The following is a 20,328-nucleotide window of genomic DNA, read 5'->3' on the forward strand; positions in this document are numbered from 1 at the left end:
GGATTTAGTGACGAGCATAATAGTTGGATAAATAAAAATGAGATTCTTTAATGTAACTACATTAACAATTTATGTTCTTTCTTTTATGGATAAAAGGATCAGATTGTAGTAAATAAAAAAAGCAGATTTATTATGTTTATCATATTAAATTGATGCATGTATTATTATTATGTACAAGTTAATAAAAAATATATCTTTGTAAAATCAATTTGTGATTTATTCATTCTTATTGAGTACTAGAATCGAACTTAAAAGAAAATCCACCCAGATATTTTAAAAATAAACAAAGTTTATTTGCACTGTTGCAGAGTGAATTGAAAAACGCTTCATCTTTCAGAATAGCCGATGAAATCTTCTCTGGCAAGAAAACTTGAAAGCTGTCATCAAGTTCAGCAACAATCTTCGTACCGAACCTTGTCTTGACCTCTTTCAGTGCTGTCACCATGTACTGGTGATCTTTTTCCATGTCTGTTGCTCTTTTCTTTGGCAAGAACTCTCGCTCAGCAATCTTGTTGAGCGCAGATAGATCCATTCTGAAAAAAGCAAAAATAAAAATTTATGTTAGAGAAAATTGTATTAAAGACAAGTAATGAGGGAGAACTATGAAATATAACTTACTTATTATGAAGTTAGGTGAGCCTTGATCTCTTTGTAGAAGGTTCGTTGTTCGCTTCGATTTCTCGAATGTGCTCCTCGTTGTCGTCCGTGCGTTCATATAGCCCATTTCCTATCACAATTCCTGCCCTTTCCATTGCCTCTAGTAAGATATCCCTTCTCTCTTCTGATTCTAATCTTATCTTATCTAATGATGGATCCCATTCGTGCATGAACTCCTCAGGCACATCGTATTCAATCCTGATTTGTTCACCTTCATCCCCCCTCTCACTTTCTTCCTCTCTTTTTTCTTCTGCATCATTGCCATTGGTTACCTCATCCTCCCTCTCATTTTCTCCCTCTCTTTTTTCTTCTGCTTCATTGCCATTAGCTGCATTGTATCCCCTCTCCTCCGCTTCCCCCTCTACATGCATTGCAGCTTGCGCCATCTGTTCTTCCATAATTCTGTAATGACCCCAGGGCAAAGTATCTGTACTATGAGGTAATAAGTATCTTTTATCATCGTGAGGACTTAGAGCAATTTTTTATTGTTTTTCAGTATGGACTATGTGTAATTTTGAACGAATATTGCACTGCTCACGTTTTATAATAACAAGATCTTGAAGACATTTTCGATAATCTTCGAATGTGATTGATTTCTTTACTACATTGAATTTTATCCCTTTGGCTTTTTTTACTGTCTCAGCTCCATCAATCAAAATACTATACATTTTGCTTCTTAAACCTACGAACTCTGTCATAATCTTGCCACAGCATTCGTCTTTCATCAATCCAGGAACATTTATATTAACACGCGGAATTTCAAACTGATTATCCTCATCATAATCAGAAGTATCAAACTTGTGTATATCTTCTTTCATTATTTGATACATATCAATGTCCGCAACTTCGTATATTAAACTATCTGTATCTGTATAAAGAAGTTTACATTTTTCTCCTACTCGTTGTGTAATGCCCTATACACGATCCGGCGTGTAACTTCCTAGAACATATACATTTAAAAAAATCCTAAAAAACATCCGACTCTGCCTATACAGCGAGCGCACGGAATATTTCGGCCATCCCCACTCTTCTCACCTCCTACGAAACCAGCAGCTACGCAGTAGTCAACGCAGCGACGGCAGGCCATCGATGCGCATGTGTGCGTGCGCGTCCCCCTTCTCTCTCCAGCTACCAAGCCAGCATTAGCAGCAGCGCGTTGCGTAACAGTATTTATATGTATATGTGAGCGTAAGCGAGCTACGGCGAGTCGTGCGCATCCGAGTATGTTTGTATGAATGATAAATGTAAATATGAATGAATGATAGTATGATTGTGTGAATGTGCGAATATTTTCGGCGACTCGATCAGCGCTCTCTTAGCGTCCTATAAAAGGCCATGCGAGGCCTGTGTTCAATCACTAGCGGCAGCATTTTCATGCGCCCTAGTCTACTCTGGCTGCACTTTTAAGCGCCTTAGTACATATACAGAAATCTACTGCAAAATTAAGCGTAGAATTTAATAATACACTTTTAAGCGCTTTAACACATACTCTACTGCAAAATTAAGCGTAGAATTTAATAATATTTAAAAATCGCATAACAGAAGTCTTCATCAAAAAATAAAATTGTAACTAAATCTGATTTAAAAAGAATAATAGCAATAATAGGCATTATTCTTATGTTAAATTATTTTTGTTAATATACACACTATTTTAAATATAAACAAGAGTTTATAATTATTGCGTTGCATATCCATTACCCACAACCCCGGACCTACTATTATTATTATTATTTAATTAATTTAAAATCAATTTTCTTTTTATATTATTCGTTAAATAATAATTTAAAGTAAAATCGATTTATTCCAAATCTGAATTCGGATCCACGGTTCAGATTTGCAAATGTTTATTACTTTTTCTAATAAATATTAGACTTATTATTTCTTTTATTAAAATCTAATATTAAAAAAGTACCAAAGACCAGTAAGAAGAAGTGATGAGCGTTTCAGTTGTTTCATATATGAATAATGAATATCATATGCTAATGTTTTTGACAAATCGAGAATACAGAGACCAACATAAATTGGTTTCTTGATTGTTATACTTGTCTTCTTTATCTGAATAGCAACTAAATTTTCATCAAAGATTGCACAACTATGAAAATTTGGTTGAGCTATACATGCTTCTGCTCCATATCGACCTGTAAATTTATTCACTAAACGCACATCAACGCGAGATCGCTCTCTCTCTCTCTCTCTCTCTCTCTCTCTCTCTCTCTCTCTCTCTCTCGATACACTTTCCATAGACAGCATTAATTAATAATTTATAAAACAGTTTTTCAAATTCATTCTTGGACTGCTTTCTTTTCTCTGTATTTAGTTCGACATATGGTTTGAGCCAGGCCTTCTGCTCAAAACTTAAAATTCTATGCACCTTTTTCAGTCGAAGTCCATTATATAACGCCTGTTTCAGTGCTCGATAATGAATTACATACCTTGTCTTATCATTCAAAGTAGTTAGAAGTTTCTTCTGTTTAGAGCCAGGTGGTGTACGATGCTCTGCGCAAAAAGGGAGAGCTCGATGATCATCGTGTACTTCTTCAGGATACTCTAAGTCAACTTCAGCAAACTAGCCTATGTCAGAATCTGGTGGTGTATTGAAAAAACATGTATTTGTCTCATATTCTATCCATTTAAATTTTCCAACTGGCAAAGGTTGTACCATTGCCCATCCATAAAGATTATTTATATCAAAATATAAGAGAGTCTTTGTTTTCTGCTCCTTGTCATATGAAGGTCACATATATGGATTGTTTGCCTTGGCATACCGATTACAACATTGACTTATTCCACCTCGAATCCCTGCTTCAATAAACATCAGCATGTCAATATCTGTAAGAAGCTCCAATTCCACCTTTGTCATTTTAAGAGCTGCTGAAAATGTTAGTCCAGGAGTCGTGTAAAAATGTGCAGGGCATAAATCATATACTCTAAGAGATGTCTCCCGAAAACTTTCAAAAACGTCAGCCAATAATAAAACATCCGTTTTCAAGTATAGATCAGAATATTCACCTAAATTTTTTATATTAAACATATTCCAGACTTGAACAGCATGATTGTAATCTTTCTCAGTAATATGTGAATCTGTTAATTTGTTGTAAAATTAATTTTTTTCTGGCAGTTTTGTAGTCATTAGTTTATCTAATTCATCAACAAAATCATATGGAAATATGCCTTTGCGTCTAAGAAGATTGATTTTTTCATCCGTGAAGCCATCAGATCGAAACGCATTTACTGCTATCGGCACATTCTCTAAATATGATGCAAGTTTCTCCAATGATGATGGTAAAAAACGCCATAAAACTGATGTCCAATTCATCAATGTACTTTGTAAATGAAATATATTTTTCCTTATTATGAAGTATCAGAGAAACTCGTCCTTTCATCAATGTAGAAGTAGCGAAGTAGTGAAATAGCGAAGTAGCGCGATTTCATTCAAAATGAAGTGTGTGTCATAATTGAGGTTATGAAAAATAACTGGCACAAATCTTGAATCAAGAGCAAATTTACATGTTGATCCTTCTTCTCAGATGTAACATGACAAGGTGATACTTCGAATTTTGCACCATATTGCTTCAGCATGTATACATTTACTGAAATATCATTAAGTTTTTCAAATTTTACAATATTTTTTAGCTTTACTGGAAATTCTATATCACTAAAGTTTAACTTGTCTTCATGCACACGATATTGAGCAACTCGATGGGCGTTACTGGCACTAGGATATATTGCTGAAAGTATAGCATACTTGAAACATTGATTGTCATAATTTCGAACATTGACGCACGCTTTTTTGCGTTCTATATACTTTGGAAGAGGAATGTAAGAAGACCCTTTAATTGGAGAATATTTTTTCATGTTCATACACAAACTTATGATACTTTTAAGAGTCCAGTCTGAATCCTTTTCTTGAAATTCTTCTAACTGTGCAAGAATAGGCTCTTTGATATTGTCTTTAAACCATTCATCTAAATTCGTTGACAAATATATCGTCGCACTTTCACTAGTAAAATATTTAATGTCCGTTGTTTCCTCTCCACTTTTCTGCATAGAAAATTCGGCGATGAAGTCAGAATTAACTTTCACTGCATTATACTCATCTAAACAGCTCTTTACCTTATCATTAAAGAGCTTTTGTGCATCGTTTAAAAAACTTAAAATATCAACATGTTTTATATTCACTACCACACCACTTCTAGTTCTATTCTGAAAAGCTGACTGCACATCTCGCCACTCTACTCTAGCTTCAGTTTCTTCCTCCGCTTGTAAACTACCTCCACACCGAAGGTGTTGTTCGAATTCAACTTGTATGCACGACAAATGTGTTAAACAAGTTTGACACTTTTGTTTTTCTCCTCGCGTTAAATTCGCTTTATCAATTTTATCGTTCAATTCCTTTATCGTAGAATTACACACGCCCAGCCAATGATAAATATCTTCATCGCTCATATAATTTGTACTTTGTATGGTGTCACGAAGTAAGCCAACAAGACGTTCAAAAAAATCCATCGAATTCATCTTTACTTTTTACTGAAATATGACTAGAATATTACTCGTGAACTTGCACAAAACTATCACTTTACATCAAGGAAACGCAACTGACGAACTGTGATCGTTCAAGGTAGATGCTCCCGCTCTTAAATAGGGAGAGAAGGTATTCTCGCAAAGGACCAATGGTAAAGTCGAAGAGCTAGTAGATAAGATTAAGAGAAAGATTTTCTCGGGAAAGATCAATGGTATGGACGAAGAGCTCATAGATAAGATAAGAACGAAGATTTTCTTGAGAGGGGATGCATTTTCTTTCTTTTCATCCAATCCAAAATCGACTTTTAAAATCCTAGATAAGCCAGAGGCGGAGTTATGTATTATAAAAACAGAGAGTAAGAGTCTAGCTCAGATCATTTCTTACTGAATAGAAAGATGACTAGCGTGACTGTTAGAAGTTCAAGTGAATATAATGTATTGTTTAGAAATACAATATTGCAATGTCAAGAGGAAGAAAAATGTATGACTCACTGGATTGAAAAGAGCCATCACGGCATAGAATGGGATTCTGGAGATATTCCATATCACCTTCTTCATAAAATTTTAGAAATATGTACGCAAGGAGTCACAAAATTATTCGTCAAAGGAAAGCAGAATGGTTAAAAGATTTATTGCCCGATTTGTAAGTTGCAAATATAATAAATTTATTTAAATTTTCACATTAAAAAAAATTCCTCACACATTCTTCTATTTATTTTTTCAGATCAATCATAAACGTCCAAATTTTGGCTGTCCATCGTTTGAAAAAATAATATGTGATAAGCAGTTCGTCTGCTTTAATCACGATCTCTGCATTAGAAGAGTGCCTATGTGTGCTGTTCGAAACGTTATTGCAATACGAACCTGGCTACTCGATTATTTAGATGATCGATTTAGTTTAGATACGGTGGATAATCAAAATTCAAAATGTATTTGCATATACTGGAAATCAGCTTAACTAAATAAAAAATGATTTTTAATAAATGAATGTTTTATGTTTTATTTATTATATTTTATTCCCTTATCAGCCTTATATATATATATATATATATATATATATATAAGATCAGCCTTATATATATATATATATATATATATATATATATATATATTCGGCAACGTACGTTGATGCCACCTACTCGCACGCTGCTGTCAAGACGTGACAATGTGTCAGATGGCATAGGTAAATCCGTGCCCGCATGAGTCGGCCGAGCCGAGGCCTTCTGCATGTCCGACGTTTCTAATTATAATAAACAGGACCCTTCTGGCCCTGGTTGTAACGCGCGATCAACGACAGTAAGCATGCGTTATAATATACATTTCTAAAAGGAATAATGTTTAAACAAGCAGGAAACACAAAATAATAGTGGAAAATTCTGTTTATTTATTTAAATTTTTTTACAATTATCTTATCAAAAATTTATTACAAAAATTTATTGAAAAATATCATTCAGATTTTTCGCATATTTGCTTTCTTATCGAACACGATAAGCGGATCGTTGAGCTTTTCGTCATGCAATATACGCGGTCGTGCTCGTTGCTGTAGTGGCATTTGCTGTTCTTGTTGATACTGAAGTGGCATCGGTTGATCTGCTTGATGCTGAAGTGGCATCGGCTGATCTGCATGATAGAGAGGATGTGGTGATGGCTGCTATCGCGGAGATGGTGGTGGTAGATCAGTCTTTTTTAAAGACAACGAAAGTTTTCTCCGTTCCTTCTTTTCTGTTGCAATAACAAAACAAAAAAAAAGAAAAAAACAAAATTAATGTATATATTATCATAAAAAATGAAATGAAATGAATGAAAAAAAATTATCTTACCTGATTTTTCGCTCTCTTGAGATGATGTGATTGTCATCCTTTTACCACCTATACCATTGATTGCTTCATCTACAATTAAAGAAAAAATATGTATTATTATTTTTTGAAAAAATAAAAATTTTTTTTTACAACTAACCATCAGATTTCCTCTTTCTTGAACTTCCGCTTTTGTCAAGCTTGAGCCTGAACTCGAGCTTGAGCCTGAACTCGAGCTTGAGCCTGAACTCGAGCTTGAGCTTGAACGCGAGCTTGATCTCGCCCTTGAAGATTGTGATAGCTTAATCCCCTTGGATGCTATTACGGATCGTAGAGGAGGCTGTAAATGCTCAACAGCGCTAACAGATGTATTTGACGCTTGGCAATCAGCCCTCGTGCTTGCCGTACTTGTGTGGTGATCGCTTGGTACATAAGAGCGATCGCTTCTTACAGAAGTGCGGTCGTTTCTCGAAGATGACCGAAGGCGATCGCTTTTTTTTGATGACGAGCGATGGCGATCGCTTTTTGATGACGAGCGATTGCGATCGCTTGATGAGGACGGACGTTCGGTTTTCGCAGACGTAGAAGGGCGATCACTTTTGGCTGCCGGCGGAGAGCGAGGGTCCCTGAGTGGCTTCCTAGCTGGTGCTGTGGCTGCGGCTGTGGTTGCGGCTTTGGCTGCGGCTGCGGCTTCTGCTGCTTTGGCTTCTGCTGTGGTTGCGGCTTCAGATGCTTTGGCTTCTGCTGCTTTGGCTTCTCCTGTGGTTGCGGCTTCAGATGCTTTGGCTTCTGCTGCGGCTTTGGCTGCGACTGCTGCTTTGGCTTCTGCTGCGGCTTTGGCTGTGGTTGCGGCAACTGTTACTTTGGTTTTTGCTGCGGCTTGGGCTGCGACTGCTGTGGTTCTGGCTGGGGTTGCGGCTTTGGCTTCTGCTGTAGTTCTGGCTTTGGCTTTGGCTTTGGCTATAGCTGCGGCTTTGGCTGCGGTTGTGGCTTTGGCTGCGGTTGTGGCTTTTGCTGCGGCTTTGGCTGCGGATGCGACTTCTGCTGCGACTGCTGCTTGTTGCTGCGAGTTTTGCTCCTGTGGAAGCTGCTGCTGATGGTGCATCTCTGATAAGGATGATATACTTTTAAACATCTGCTGCATCACACCAATCGACGGAAGTTGCTGCTGTTGTTGCGACTCTGGTGAGGTGGCCGCACCCTCATTCAGCTGCTTCATCGCAGAAGTTAACTCAGTTAATAAAATCTAAACTAATGTAAAAAAATAACACTTACACTTTCTCAAAATGGAATCATCATTAATTCCATTCGATGTCCAGGACATCAACTGCCACGCCACATTAAAGAGAAATACGGTGGACAGCGAAGCTTCTCTTTTCACTTCTATTGCCAAAAGTCCTTCGATTAGAGAAAAATGTCCACTTTCTTCTCATAGAACCTCCCTTAGACACTTCCCACCGGAATTTTCAAAATCTCCTCCCTCTCAGCAAAATTTGACCATCCTTCAATCACTCGAGTACACACCTACGCTTTCTTGGAGAGAGAGAGAGAGAGAGAGAGAGAGAGAGAGAGAGAGAGAGAGAGAGAGAGAGAGAGAGAGAGAGAGAGAGAGAGAGAGCGAGAGAGAGAGAGAGAGAGAGAGAGCGATCATTGTTGACTGTCCATATCTTAAATTTTCATGCAAGAGTCTTCAGCACGTATCCGACTTATCTGTGTGAAAATTTACAATCCTAGTTCTTGAAACGCACACATGCACATATTAACTTGGCGGATAATCTATCTGCTAATCTGCAAGCAATCAGCCAGATGTGTATACTTGCGCGTAGGCTAGCAAGCGGTCGGGAAAATATGTATGCCTGAGCGAGAAGGGGACGGGTCAGATGTGCATATGTACGCGCAGATAAGCATGCGGAGTCGAGGAAGTTCATCTGAGTGAGATTGTGAGAAAGGTGGTCAGATGTGTATACGTACGTGCAGGTAAGCATGCGGAAATATGTATACCTGCGCGCGTGTCGGGCAAGAAGTCCGACAGATATCCGTATGATATCTATTGAGCGTCAGTTTGTGCTATGAATAAAATTATCTCCGTATGTAAGCAAGCGGTCGAGGAAATGTGTATACCTGCGCGTTTGCCGCACAAGAAGACTTACAGATACCCCTGTGAGATCTATTGAGCGTAAGATTATATCTTTAAGAATCGACAGTAATTTCAAGTGTGTGTGAAAATTATCTCTGCTCGTGACAATCTAACGTGGAAACTGCTTTGAGGGTTCATCACTTCACGAGAGCGAGAAGATGTGCTTATTATTCTTGTTATTATCTTCAGTTTAAACTGTGAGAAAGCGGGATTTATTTTTCTCCGATAAATTTATTAGCTTTGACTGCTATCTTATAAGGATACATTTACACACTTTCCACCACCTTCGCTTTTCACACGTTTCTCGAAAATCAGAGAAGGAGGAGCTTTTCCAAGCAAATGTAGGCGCTTCCCTCTCTTTTGGGAGGGCTGCAATCTTTCCCTGAGAGGAGAGAGGGTGTTTTAGTATCTTGGAGAGAGAGAGGATCCCTCCTCTTTCATCGGGTACCAAAACACTCTGAGAGGAGAGGGGGTGTTTTAGTATGCCTATGTTCTGGTATGCCTATAGCCTATCTACTCCCACTGTTCTTTCTTGCAACCTGAAATCATTATATTGTTCTTCTTCTTATCGCTTTCTCCTTTCTTAATCATTTATTTCATTTCTTCCATCGCTTTTCTATCCCTTACCATTTCGACTCCTGTTTTGTTTTCTTCGCTCTCCCTCGCGTGTGTATTCATTCTTCTGTTTTTCTCTTTCCTTCCTTCCATTTTTCCTATCTTCCCTAATATTTAATTTTCCCTCCATCATTTTTAGCCCTTCCTCTACTTTCCTCTTCAGCTTTTTCTCCAGTCCTATATATCTTTATTCATAGTTCTCTATCAATTTTTCCCTTTCTTTTTTTTCCATATCTATTTTCTTGTTTATTTTCTCTATCTTTCATAGCATTATGTCCATTGTATTCTTTAGTGTCCTGACTATCTCTCCTCCCATTTTCTCTTATTCTTGGGGTGATCTTTTTACGTTTCCTCTTCTTGCTAACGCGTTTCTTTCCTCTAAGTCTTCTCCTATTCCCTTCCTATCTCCTCATCTACCTCCTCCTCTTTTTCCTTCTCTCGGTTGTACCCGCACTTTTGGAATTTCCCGCCTCTTCTAACGATTTCACTATACTTAGTTGCGGCGTTCTAAATCCCTGTTCTCCTATTCCGCTCCCGTGTTCAGGTACCGTGAATTATTGGGTACGTTCCAGTCCGTCCAACGCCGAGAAGTTCGTCTGCTCGAGAGCGCAAGAGCGGGGGTATAGTCTGTACAGCCAGAGTATAACACTGATAGCACCATGGGGGGCCGTGTGGGGAAGCTTAATGCATAGCCCGCACGTTAAACAACCAGATTAATGTGCGCAGGGCAGGTACATTTGAGCATTTGGATTCAGAGTTATCGCTCACCATTGCTGACCTTTCTCCGATTTGCCGAATGAATTATTATCGAACTCGCTGCGCACGGGATAGGTGGATTTAAGCATTTTAGTTTTAGAGAAATCGCTTGCCTTTGCTCGCCTTCCTCCGAATTATTATCGAACTCGCTGTGCGCGGGGCAGGAGGATTTGAGCTTTTTGATTTAGAGTAATGGCTGGCCGTTGCTCCCCTCCCGCCGATTTGCCGATTGAATTGTTATCGAACTCGCTGCACGCGGGGCAGGTGAATTTAAGCATTTCAGTTTTAGAGAGACCGCACGCCTTTCCTCACCTTCCTCCGATTAGCAGATAAAATTATTATTAAACACGCTGCGCGCGGGGCAGGTGGATTTCGGAATTTCAGTTTTAGAGAGACTGCATGCCTTTGCTCCCATTCCTCCGATTTTCGCACTGAATGATTAATAAACTCGCTGTGCGCGGGATAGGTGGATTTGAGCATTTCGATTTAGAGTGATCGCACGCATTCCTCCGATTTGCCGATTAATGTATTATCGAATTGGCTGTGCGCGGGGCAGTTCGATTTAAGCATTTCAGTTTTAGAGAGATCGCTCGGCTTTCCTCGCCTTCCTCTGATTTGCCGATTGAATTATTATCGAACTCGCTGCGCGAGGGGTAGGTGAATTTAAGCATTTCAGTTTTAGAGAGACTTATAGAGATAGAGAGATTATAGTTTTAGAGAGATCGCTCGCCTTCCCTGGCCTCCTCTGTTTTGTCAATTAAATTATTATCGAACTCGCTGCGCGCGGGGCAAATGTATTGAAGCATTTAATTTAGAGTGATCGCTTGCCTTTGCACGCCTTACTCCGATTCGCCGATAAAATTATTATCGAACTTGCTGCGCGCGGGGTAGGTGGATTTCAGCATTTCGAATTAGAGAGATCGCTCGCCTACCTCTGATTTGCCGATTAATGTATTATCGAATTGGCTGTGTGCAGGGCAGGTGGATTTGAGCACTTCGATTCAGAGTGATCGCTCGCCTTTGCTGGCCTTTTTCCCATTTGCCGATTGAATTATTATGAAACCTGCTGCGCCCTGAATTCCTCCGATTTTCCGATTAAATTATTATGAAACTCGCTGCGCCCGGGCAGGTGGATTTGAGCATTTCGATTTAGAGTGGTCGCGCGCATTCCTCCGATTTGGCGATTAATGTATTATCGAATTGGCTGTGCGCGGGGCAGTTCGATTTAAGCATTTCAGTTTTAGAGAGATCGCTCGTCTTTCCTCGCCTTCCTCTGATTTGCCTATTAAATTATTATTAAACACGCTGCACGCGGGGCAGGTGGATTTCCGAATATCAGTTTTAGGATTCAGATTTATCGCTCGCCATTGCTGGCCTTTCTCCGATTTGCCGATTGAATTATTATCTAACTCGCAACGCGCGGAGTAGGTGAATTTAAGCATTTCAGTTTTAGAGAGACTGCACGCCTTTCCTCACCTTCCTCCGATTAGCAGATAAAATTATTATTAAACACGCTGCGCGCGGGACAGGTGGATTTGAGCATTTCCTTTCAGAGTGATCGCTCGCCTTTGCTGGCCTTTCTCCGATTTGCCGATTGAATTATTTTGAAACATGCTGTGCGCGGCAATTGCTACAATAATGTATTATCGAATTGGCTGTGCGCGGGGTAGGTGGATTTAAGCATTTAAGTTTTAGGGAGACTGCACGCCTATCCTCGCCTTCCTCCGATTTGCCGATTGAATTATTATGATACTCGCTGCTCCCGGGCAGGTGGATTTGAGCATTTCGATTTAGAGTGAACGCTCGCAATTGCTACAATAATGTATTATCGAATTGGCTGTGCGCGGGGTAGGTGGATTTAAGCATTTCAGTTTTAGGGAGATTGCTCGCCTTCCCACGCCTTTCTCTGATTTGCCGATTGAATTAATATCGAATTCGCTGCGCCTGGGCAGGTGGATTTGAGCATTTCGATTCAGAGTGATCGCGCACCTTTGCTCGCATTCCTCCAATTTGCAGACTAAATTATTATGAAACTCGATGTGCGCGGGACAGCTGAATTTGACCATTTCGATTCAGAGTGATCGCTCGCAATTGCTACAATAATGTATTATCGAATTGGCTGTGCGCGGGGTAGGTGGATTTAAGCATTTCAGTTTTAGAGAGATTGCACGCCTATCCTCGCCTTCCTCCGATTTGCCGATTGAATTATTATGATACTCGCTGTGCCCGGGCAGGTGGATTTGAGCATTTCGATTTAGAGTGATCGCTCGCCTACCTCCGATTTGCCGATTAATTTATTATCGAATTGGCTGTGCCTAGGACAGGTGCATTTAAGCATTTGGATTCAGAGTTATCGCTCGCCATTGCTGGCCTTTCTCCGATTTGCGGATTGAATTATTATCGAACTCGCAACGCGCGGAGTAGGAGGATTTAAGCATTTCAGTTTTAGAGAGACTGCACGCCTTTCCTCACCTTCCTCCGATTAGCAGATAAAATTATTATTAAACACGCTGCGCGCGGGACAGGTGGATTTGAGCATTTCCTTTCAGAGTGATCGCTTGCCTTTGCTGGCCTTTCTCCGATTTGCCGATTGAATTATTTTGAAACATGCTGTGCGCGGCACAGGTGGATTTGAGCATTTCGATTTAGAGTGAACGCTCGCAATTGCTACAATAATGTATTATCGAATTGGCTGTGCGCTAGGTAGGTGGATTTAAGCATTTAAGTTTTAGGGAGATTGCTCGCCTTCCCACACCTTTCTCTGATTTGCCGATTGAATTAATATCGAATTCGCTGCGCCTGGGCAGGTGGATTTGAGCATTTCGATTCAGAGTGATCGCACACCTTTGCTCCATAGCCCGCACGTTAAACAACCAGATTAATGTGCGCAGGGCAGGTACATTTGAGCATTTGGATTCAGAGTTATCGCTCACCATTGCTGACCTTTCTCCGATTTGCCGAATGAATTATTATCGAACTCGCTGCGCACGGGATAGGTGGATTTAAGCATTTTAGTTTTAGAGAAATCGCTCGCCTTCGCTCGCCTTCCTCTGATTTTCCAATTAAATTATTATGAAACTCGCTGCGCACGGGGCAAGTGAATTCAAGCATTTCTAATTTAGAGTGATCGCTCCCCTCCCGCCGATTTGCCGATTGAATTATTATCGAACTCGCTGCACGCGGGGCAGGTGAATTTAAGCATTTCAGTTTTAGAGAGACTGCACGCCTTTGCTCTCATTCCTCCGATTTTCGCACTGAATGATTAATAAACTCGCTGTGCGCGGGATAGGTGGATTTGAGCATTTCGATTTAGAGTGATCGCACGCATTCCTCCGATTTGCCGATTAATGTATTATCGAATTGGCTGTGCGTAGGGAAGGTGCATTTGACCATTTGTGTTCAAAGTTATCGCTCGCAATTGCTGTCCTTTCTCCGATATGACGATTGAATTATTATCGAACTCGCTGCACGCGGGGCAAGAGTATTCAAGCATTTCGATTTAGAGTGATCGCTTGCCTTTGCTCGCCTTCCTCTGATTTGCCGATTAATGTATTATCGAATTGGCTGTGCACGGGGCAGGTGGATTTGAGCATTTCGATTCAGAGTGATCGCTCGCCTTTGCTGGCCATTCTCTGATTTGCCGATTAAATTATTATAGAACTCGCTGCACGCGGGGCAGGTGGATTTAAGCATTTCAGTTTTAGAGAGATTGCACGCCTATCCTCGCCTTCCTCCGATTTGCCGATTGAATTATTATGATACTCGCTGTGCCCGGGCAGGTGGATTTGAGCATTTCGATTTAGAGTGATCGCTCGCCTACCTCCGATTTGCCGATTAATTTATTATCGAATTGGCTGTGCCTAGGACAGGTGCATTTAAGCATTTGGATTCAGAGTTATCGCTCGCCATTGCTGGCCTTTCTCCGATTTGCGGATTGAATTATTATCGAACTCGCAACGCGCGGAGTAGGAGGATTTAAGCATTTCAGTTTTAGAGAGACTGCACGCCTTTCCTCACCTTCCTCCGATTAGCAGATAAAATTATTATTAAACACGCTGCGCGCGGGACAGGTGGATTTGAGCATTTCCTTTCAGAGTGATCGCTTGCCTTTGCTGGCCTTTCTCCGATTTGCCGATTGAATTATTTTGAAACATGCTGTGCGCGGCACAGGTGGATTTGAGCATTTCGATTTAGAGTGAACGCTCGCAATTGCTACAATAATGTATTATCGAATTGGCTGTGCGCTAGGTAGGTGGATTTAAGCATTTAAGTTTTAGGGAGATTGCTCGCCTTCCCACACCTTTCTCTGATTTGCCGATTGAATTAATATCGAATTCGCTGCGCCTGGGCAGGTGGATTTGAGCATTTCGATTCAGAGTGATCGCACACCTTTGCTCCATAACCCGCACGTTAAACAACCAGATTAATGTGCGCAGGGCAGGTACATTTGAGCATTTGGATTCAGAGTTATCGCTCACCATTGCTGACCTTTCTCCGATTTGCCGAATGAATTATTATCGAACTCGCTGCGCACGGGATAGGTGGATTTAAGCATTTTAGTTTTAGAGAAATCGCTCGCCTTCGCTCGCCTTCCTCTGATTTTCCAATTAAATTATTATGAAACTCGCTGCGCACGGGGCAAGTGAATTCAAGCATTTCTAATTTAGAGTGATCGCTCCCCTCCCGCCGATTTGCCGATTGAATTATTATCGAACTCGCTGCACGCGGGGCAGGTGAATTTAAGCATTTCAGTTTTAGAGAGACTGCACGCCTTTGCTCTCATTCCTCCGATTTTCGCACTGAATGATTAATAAACTCGCTGTGCGCGGGATAGGTGGATTTGAGCATTTCGATTTAGAGTGATCGCACGCATTCCTCCGATTTGCCGATTAATGTATTATCGAATTGGCTGTGCGTAGGGAAGGTGCATTTGACCATTTGTGTTCAAAGTTATCGCTCGCAATTGCTGTCCTTTCTCCGATATGACGATTGAATTATTATCGAACTCGCTGCACGCGGGGCAAGAGTATTCAAGCATTTCGATTTAGAGTGATCGCTTGCCTTTGCTCGCCTTCCTCTGATTTGCCGATTAATGTATTATCGAATTGGCTGTGCACGGGGCAGGTGGATTTGAGCATTTCGATTCAGAGTGATCGCTCGCCTTTGCTGGCCATTCTCTGATTTGCCGATTAAATTATTATAGAACTCGCTGCACGCGGGGCAGGTGGATTTAAGCATTTCAGTTTTAGAGAGATTGCACGCCTATCCTCGCCTTCCTCCGATTTGCCGATTGAATTATTATGATACTCGCTGTGCCCGGGCAGGTGGATTTGAGCATTTCGATTTAGAGTGATCGCTCGCCTACCTCCGATTTGCCGATTAATTTATTATCGAATTGGCTGTGCCTAGGACAGGTGCATTTAAGCATTTGGATTCAGAGTTATCGCTCGCCATTGCTGGCCTTTCTCCGATTTGCGGATTGAATTATTATCGAACTCGCAACGCGCGGAGTAGGAGGATTTAAGCATTTCAGTTTTAGAGAGACTGCACGCCTTTCCTCACCTTCCTCCGATTAGCAGATAAAATTATTATTAAACACGCTGCGCGCGGGACAGGTGGATTTGAGCATTTCCTTTCAGAGTGATCGCTTGCCTTTGCTGGCCTTTCTCCGATTTGCCGATTGAATTATTTTGAAACATGCTGTGCGCGGCACAGGTGGATTTGAGCATTTCGATTTAGAGTGAACGCTCGCAATTGCTACAATAATGTATTATCGAATTGGCTGTGCGCTAGGTAGGTGGATTTAAGCATTTAAGTTTTAGGGAGATTGCTCGCCTTCCCACACCTTTCTCTGATTTGCCGATTGAATTAATATCGAATTCGCTGCGCCTGGGCAGGTGGATTTGAGCATTTCGATTCAGAGTGATCGCACACCTTTGCTCCATAACCCGCACGTTAAACAACCAGATTAATGTGCGCAGGGCAGGTACATTTGAGCATTTGGATTCAGAGTTATCGCTCACCATTGCTGACCTTTCTCCGATTTGCCGAATGAATTATTATCGAACTCGCTGCGCACGGGATAGGTGGATTTAAGCATTTTAGTTTTAGAGAAATCGCTCGCCTTCGCTCGCCTTCCTCTGATTTTCCAATGAAATTATTATGAAACTCGCTGCGCACGGGGCAAGTGAATTCAAGCATTTCTAATTTAGAGTGATCGCTCGCCTCCCGCCGATTTGCCGATTGAATAATTATCGAACTCGCTGCACGCGGGGCAGGTGGATTTAAGCATTTCAGTTTTAGAGAAATCGCTTGCCTTTGCTCGCCTTCCTCCGAATTATTATCGAACTCGCTGTGCGCGGGGCAGGAGGATTTGAGCTTTTTGATTTAGAGTAATCGCTGGCCGTTGCTCCCCTCCCGCCGATTTGCCGATTGAATTATTATCGAACTCGCTGCACGCGGGGCAGGTGAATTTAAGCATTTCAGTTTTAGAGAGACTGCACGCCTTTGCTCTCATTCCTCCGATTTTCGCACTGAATGATTAATAAACTCGCTGTGCGCGGGATAGGTGGATTTGAGCATTTCGATTTAGAGTGATCGCACGCATTCCTCCGATTTGCCGATTAATGTATTATCGAATTGGCTGTGCGCGGGGCAGTTCGATTTAAGCATTTCAGTTTTAGAGAGATCGCTCGGCTTTCCTCGCCTTCCTCTGATTTGCCGATTGAATTATTATCGAACTCGCTGCGCGAGGGGTAGGTGAATTTAAGCATTTCAGTTTTAGAGAGACTTATAGAGATAGAGAGATTATAGTTTTAGACAGATCGCTCGCCTTCCCTGGCCTCCTCTGTTTTGTCAATTAAATTATTATCGAACTCGCTGCGCGCGGGGCAAATGTATTGAAGCATTTAATTTAGAGTGATCGCTTGCCTTTGCACGCCTTACTCCGATTCGCCGATAAAATTATTATCGAACTTGCTGCGCGCGGGGTAGGTGGATTTCAGCATTTCGAATTAGAGAGATCGCTCGCCTACCTCTGATTTGCCGATTAATGTATTATCGAATTGGCTGTGTGCAGGGCAGGTGGATTTGAGCACTTCGATTCAGAGTGATCGCTCGCCTTTGCTGGCCTTTTTCCCATTTGCCGATTGAATTATTATGAAACCTGCTGCGCCCTGAATTCCTCCGATTTTCCGATTAAATTATTATGAAACTCGCTGCGCCCGGGCAGGTGGATTTGAGCATTTCGATTTAGAGTGGTCGCGCGCATTCCTCCGATTTGGCGATTAATGTATTATCGAATTGGCTGTGCGCGGGGCAGTTCGATTTAAGCATTTCAGTTTTAGAGAGATCGCTCGTCTTTCCTCGCCTTCCTCTGATTTGCCTATTAAATTATTATTAAACACGCTGCACGCGGGGCAGGTGGATTTCCGAATATCAGTTTTAGGATTCAGATTTATCGCTCGCCATTGCTGGCCTTTCTCCGATTTGCCGATTGAATTATTATCTAACTCGCAACGCGCGGAGTAGGTGAATTTAAGCATTTCAGTTTTAGAGAGACTGCACGCCTTTCCTCACCTTCCTCCGATTAGCAGATAAAATTATTATTAAACACGCTGCGCGCGGGACAGGTGGATTTGAGCATTTCCTTTCAGAGTGATCGCTCGCCTTTGCTGGCATTTCTCCGATTTGCCGATTGAATTATTTTGAAACATGCTGTGCGCGGCAATTGCTACAATAATGTATTATCGAATTGGCTGTGCGCGGGGTAGGTGGATTTAAGCATTTAAGTTTTAGGGAGACTGCACGCCTATCCTCGCCTTCCTCCGATTTGCCGATTGAATTATTATGATACTCGCTGCTCCCGGGCAGGTGGATTTGAGCATTTCGATTTAGAGTGAACGCTCGCAATTGCTACAATAATGTATTATCGAATTGGCTGTGCGCGGGGTAGGTGGATTTAAGCATTTCAGTTTTAGGGAGATTGCTCGCCTTCCCACGCCTTTCTCTGATTTGCCGATTGAATTAATATCGAATTCGCTGCGCCTGGGCAGGTGGATTTGAGCATTTCGATTCAGAGTGATCGCGCACCTTTGCTCGCATTCCTCCAATTTGCAGACTAAATTATTATGAAACTCGATGTGCGCGGGACAGCTGAATTTGACCATTTCGATTCAGAGTGATCGCTCGCAATTGCTACAATAATGTATTATCGAATTGGCTGTGCGCGGGGTAGGTGGATTTAAGCATTTCAGTTTTAGAGAGATTGCACGCCTATCCTCGCCTTCCTCCGATTTGCCGATTGAATTATTATGATACTCGCTGTGCCCGGGCAGGTGGATTTGAGCATTTCGATTTAGAGTGATCGCTCGCCTACCTCCGATTTGCCGATTAATTTATTATCGAATTGGCTGTGCCTAGGACAGGTGCATTTAAGCATTTGGATTCAGAGTTATCGCTCGCCATTGCTGGCCTTTCTCCGATTTGCGGATTGAATTATTATCGAACTCGCAACGCGCGGAGTAGGAGGATTTAAGCATTTCAGTTTTAGAGAGACTGCACGCCTTTCCTCACCTTCCTCCGATTAGCAGATAAAATTATTATTAAACACGCTGCGCGCGGGACAGGTGGATTTGAGCATTTCCTTTCAGAGTGATCGCTTGCCTTTGCTGGCCTTTCTCCGATTTGCCGATTGAATTATTTTGAAACATGCTGTGCGCGGCACAGGTGGATTTGAGCATTTCGATTTAGAGTGAACGCTCGCAATTGCTACAATAATGTATTATCGAATTGGCTGTGCGCTAGGTAGGTGGATTTAAGCATTTAAGTTTTAGGGAGATTGCTCGCCTTCCCACACCTTTCTCTGATTTGCCGATTGAATTAATATCGAATTCGCTGCGCCTGGGCAGGTGGATTTGAGCATTTCGATTCAGAGTGATCGCACACCTTTGCTCCATAGCCCGCACGTTAAACAACCAGATTAATGTGCGCAGGGCAGGTACATTTGAGCATTTGGATTCAGAGTTATCGCTCACCATTGCTGACCTTTCTCCGATTTGCCGAATGAATTATTATCGAACTCGCTGCGCACGGGATAGGTGGATTTAAGCATTTTAGTTTTAGAGAAATCGCTCGCCTTCGCTCGCCTTCCTCTGATTTTCCAATGAAATTATTATGAAACTCGCTGCGCACGGGGCAAGTGAATTCAAGCATTTCTAATTTAGAGTGATCGCTCGCCTCCCGCCGATTTGCCGATTGAATAATTATCGAACTCGCTGCACGCGGGGCAGGTGGATTTAAGCATTTCAGTTTTAGAGAAATCGCTTGCCTTTGCTCGCCTTCCTCCGAATTATTATCGAACTCGCTGTGCGCGGGGCAGGAGGATTTGAGCTTTTTGATTTAGAGTAATCGCTGGCCGTTGCTCCCCTCCCGCCGATTTGCCGATTGAATTATTATCGAACTCGCTGCACGCGGGGCAGGTGAATTTAAGCATTTCAGTTTTAGAGAGACTGCACGCCTTTGCTCTCATTCCTCCGATTTTCGCACTGAATGATTAATAAACTCGCTGTGCGCGGGATAGGTGGATTTGAGCATTTCGATTTAGAGTGATCGCACGCATTCCTCCGATTTGCCGATTAATGTATTATCGAATTGGCTGTGCGCGGGGCAGTTCGATTTAAGCATTTCAGTTTTAGAGAGATCGCTCGGCTTTCCTCGCCTTCCTCTGATTTGCCGATTGAATTATTATCGAACTCGCTGCGCGAGGGGTAGGTGAATTTAAGCATTTCAGTTTTAGAGAGACTTATAGAGATAGAGAGATTATAGTTTTAGACAGATCGCTCGCCT

General features: G+C 41.7%; 3 protein-coding genes across 5 annotated transcripts in view; all 3 read right to left on the reverse strand.

Moving 5' to 3' along the window:
• LOC100114711 (sperm-associated antigen 7 homolog) overlaps nt 1–20,328 on the reverse strand; it is a 313,215-nt gene that overhangs the window by 158,412 nt on the left and 134,475 nt on the right. The window lies entirely within an intron of this gene.
• On the reverse strand, nt 423–1,081 carry LOC100118817. The gene is made up of 2 exons (XM_008210811.3): nt 619–1,081; nt 423–533 (listed from the first exon to the last, which is right to left on the reverse strand). The coding sequence occupies exon 1, from the start codon at nt 1,053–1,055 to the stop codon at nt 630–632; it is 426 nt and encodes a 141-aa protein (XP_008209033.1). The 5' UTR covers nt 1,056–1,081; the 3' UTR covers nt 423–533; nt 619–629.
• Nucleotides 6,542–12,618, reverse strand: LOC116416402 (uncharacterized protein DDB_G0271670-like). Its single transcript, XM_031924924.2, has 3 exons — nt 7,135–12,618; nt 6,999–7,067; nt 6,542–6,900 (listed from the first exon to the last, which is right to left on the reverse strand). The coding sequence occupies exons 1-2, from the start codon at nt 8,191–8,193 to the stop codon at nt 7,047–7,049; spliced, it is 1,080 nt and encodes a 359-aa protein (XP_031780784.1). The 5' UTR covers nt 8,194–12,618; the 3' UTR covers nt 6,542–6,900; nt 6,999–7,046.

The sequence above is a fragment of the Nasonia vitripennis genome, assembly GCF_009193385.2.
Source record: "Nasonia vitripennis strain AsymCx chromosome 1 unlocalized genomic scaffold, Nvit_psr_1.1 chr1_random0002, whole genome shotgun sequence".
In the NCBI taxonomy this organism is placed as follows: Eukaryota; Metazoa; Arthropoda; class Insecta; order Hymenoptera; family Pteromalidae; genus Nasonia; species Nasonia vitripennis.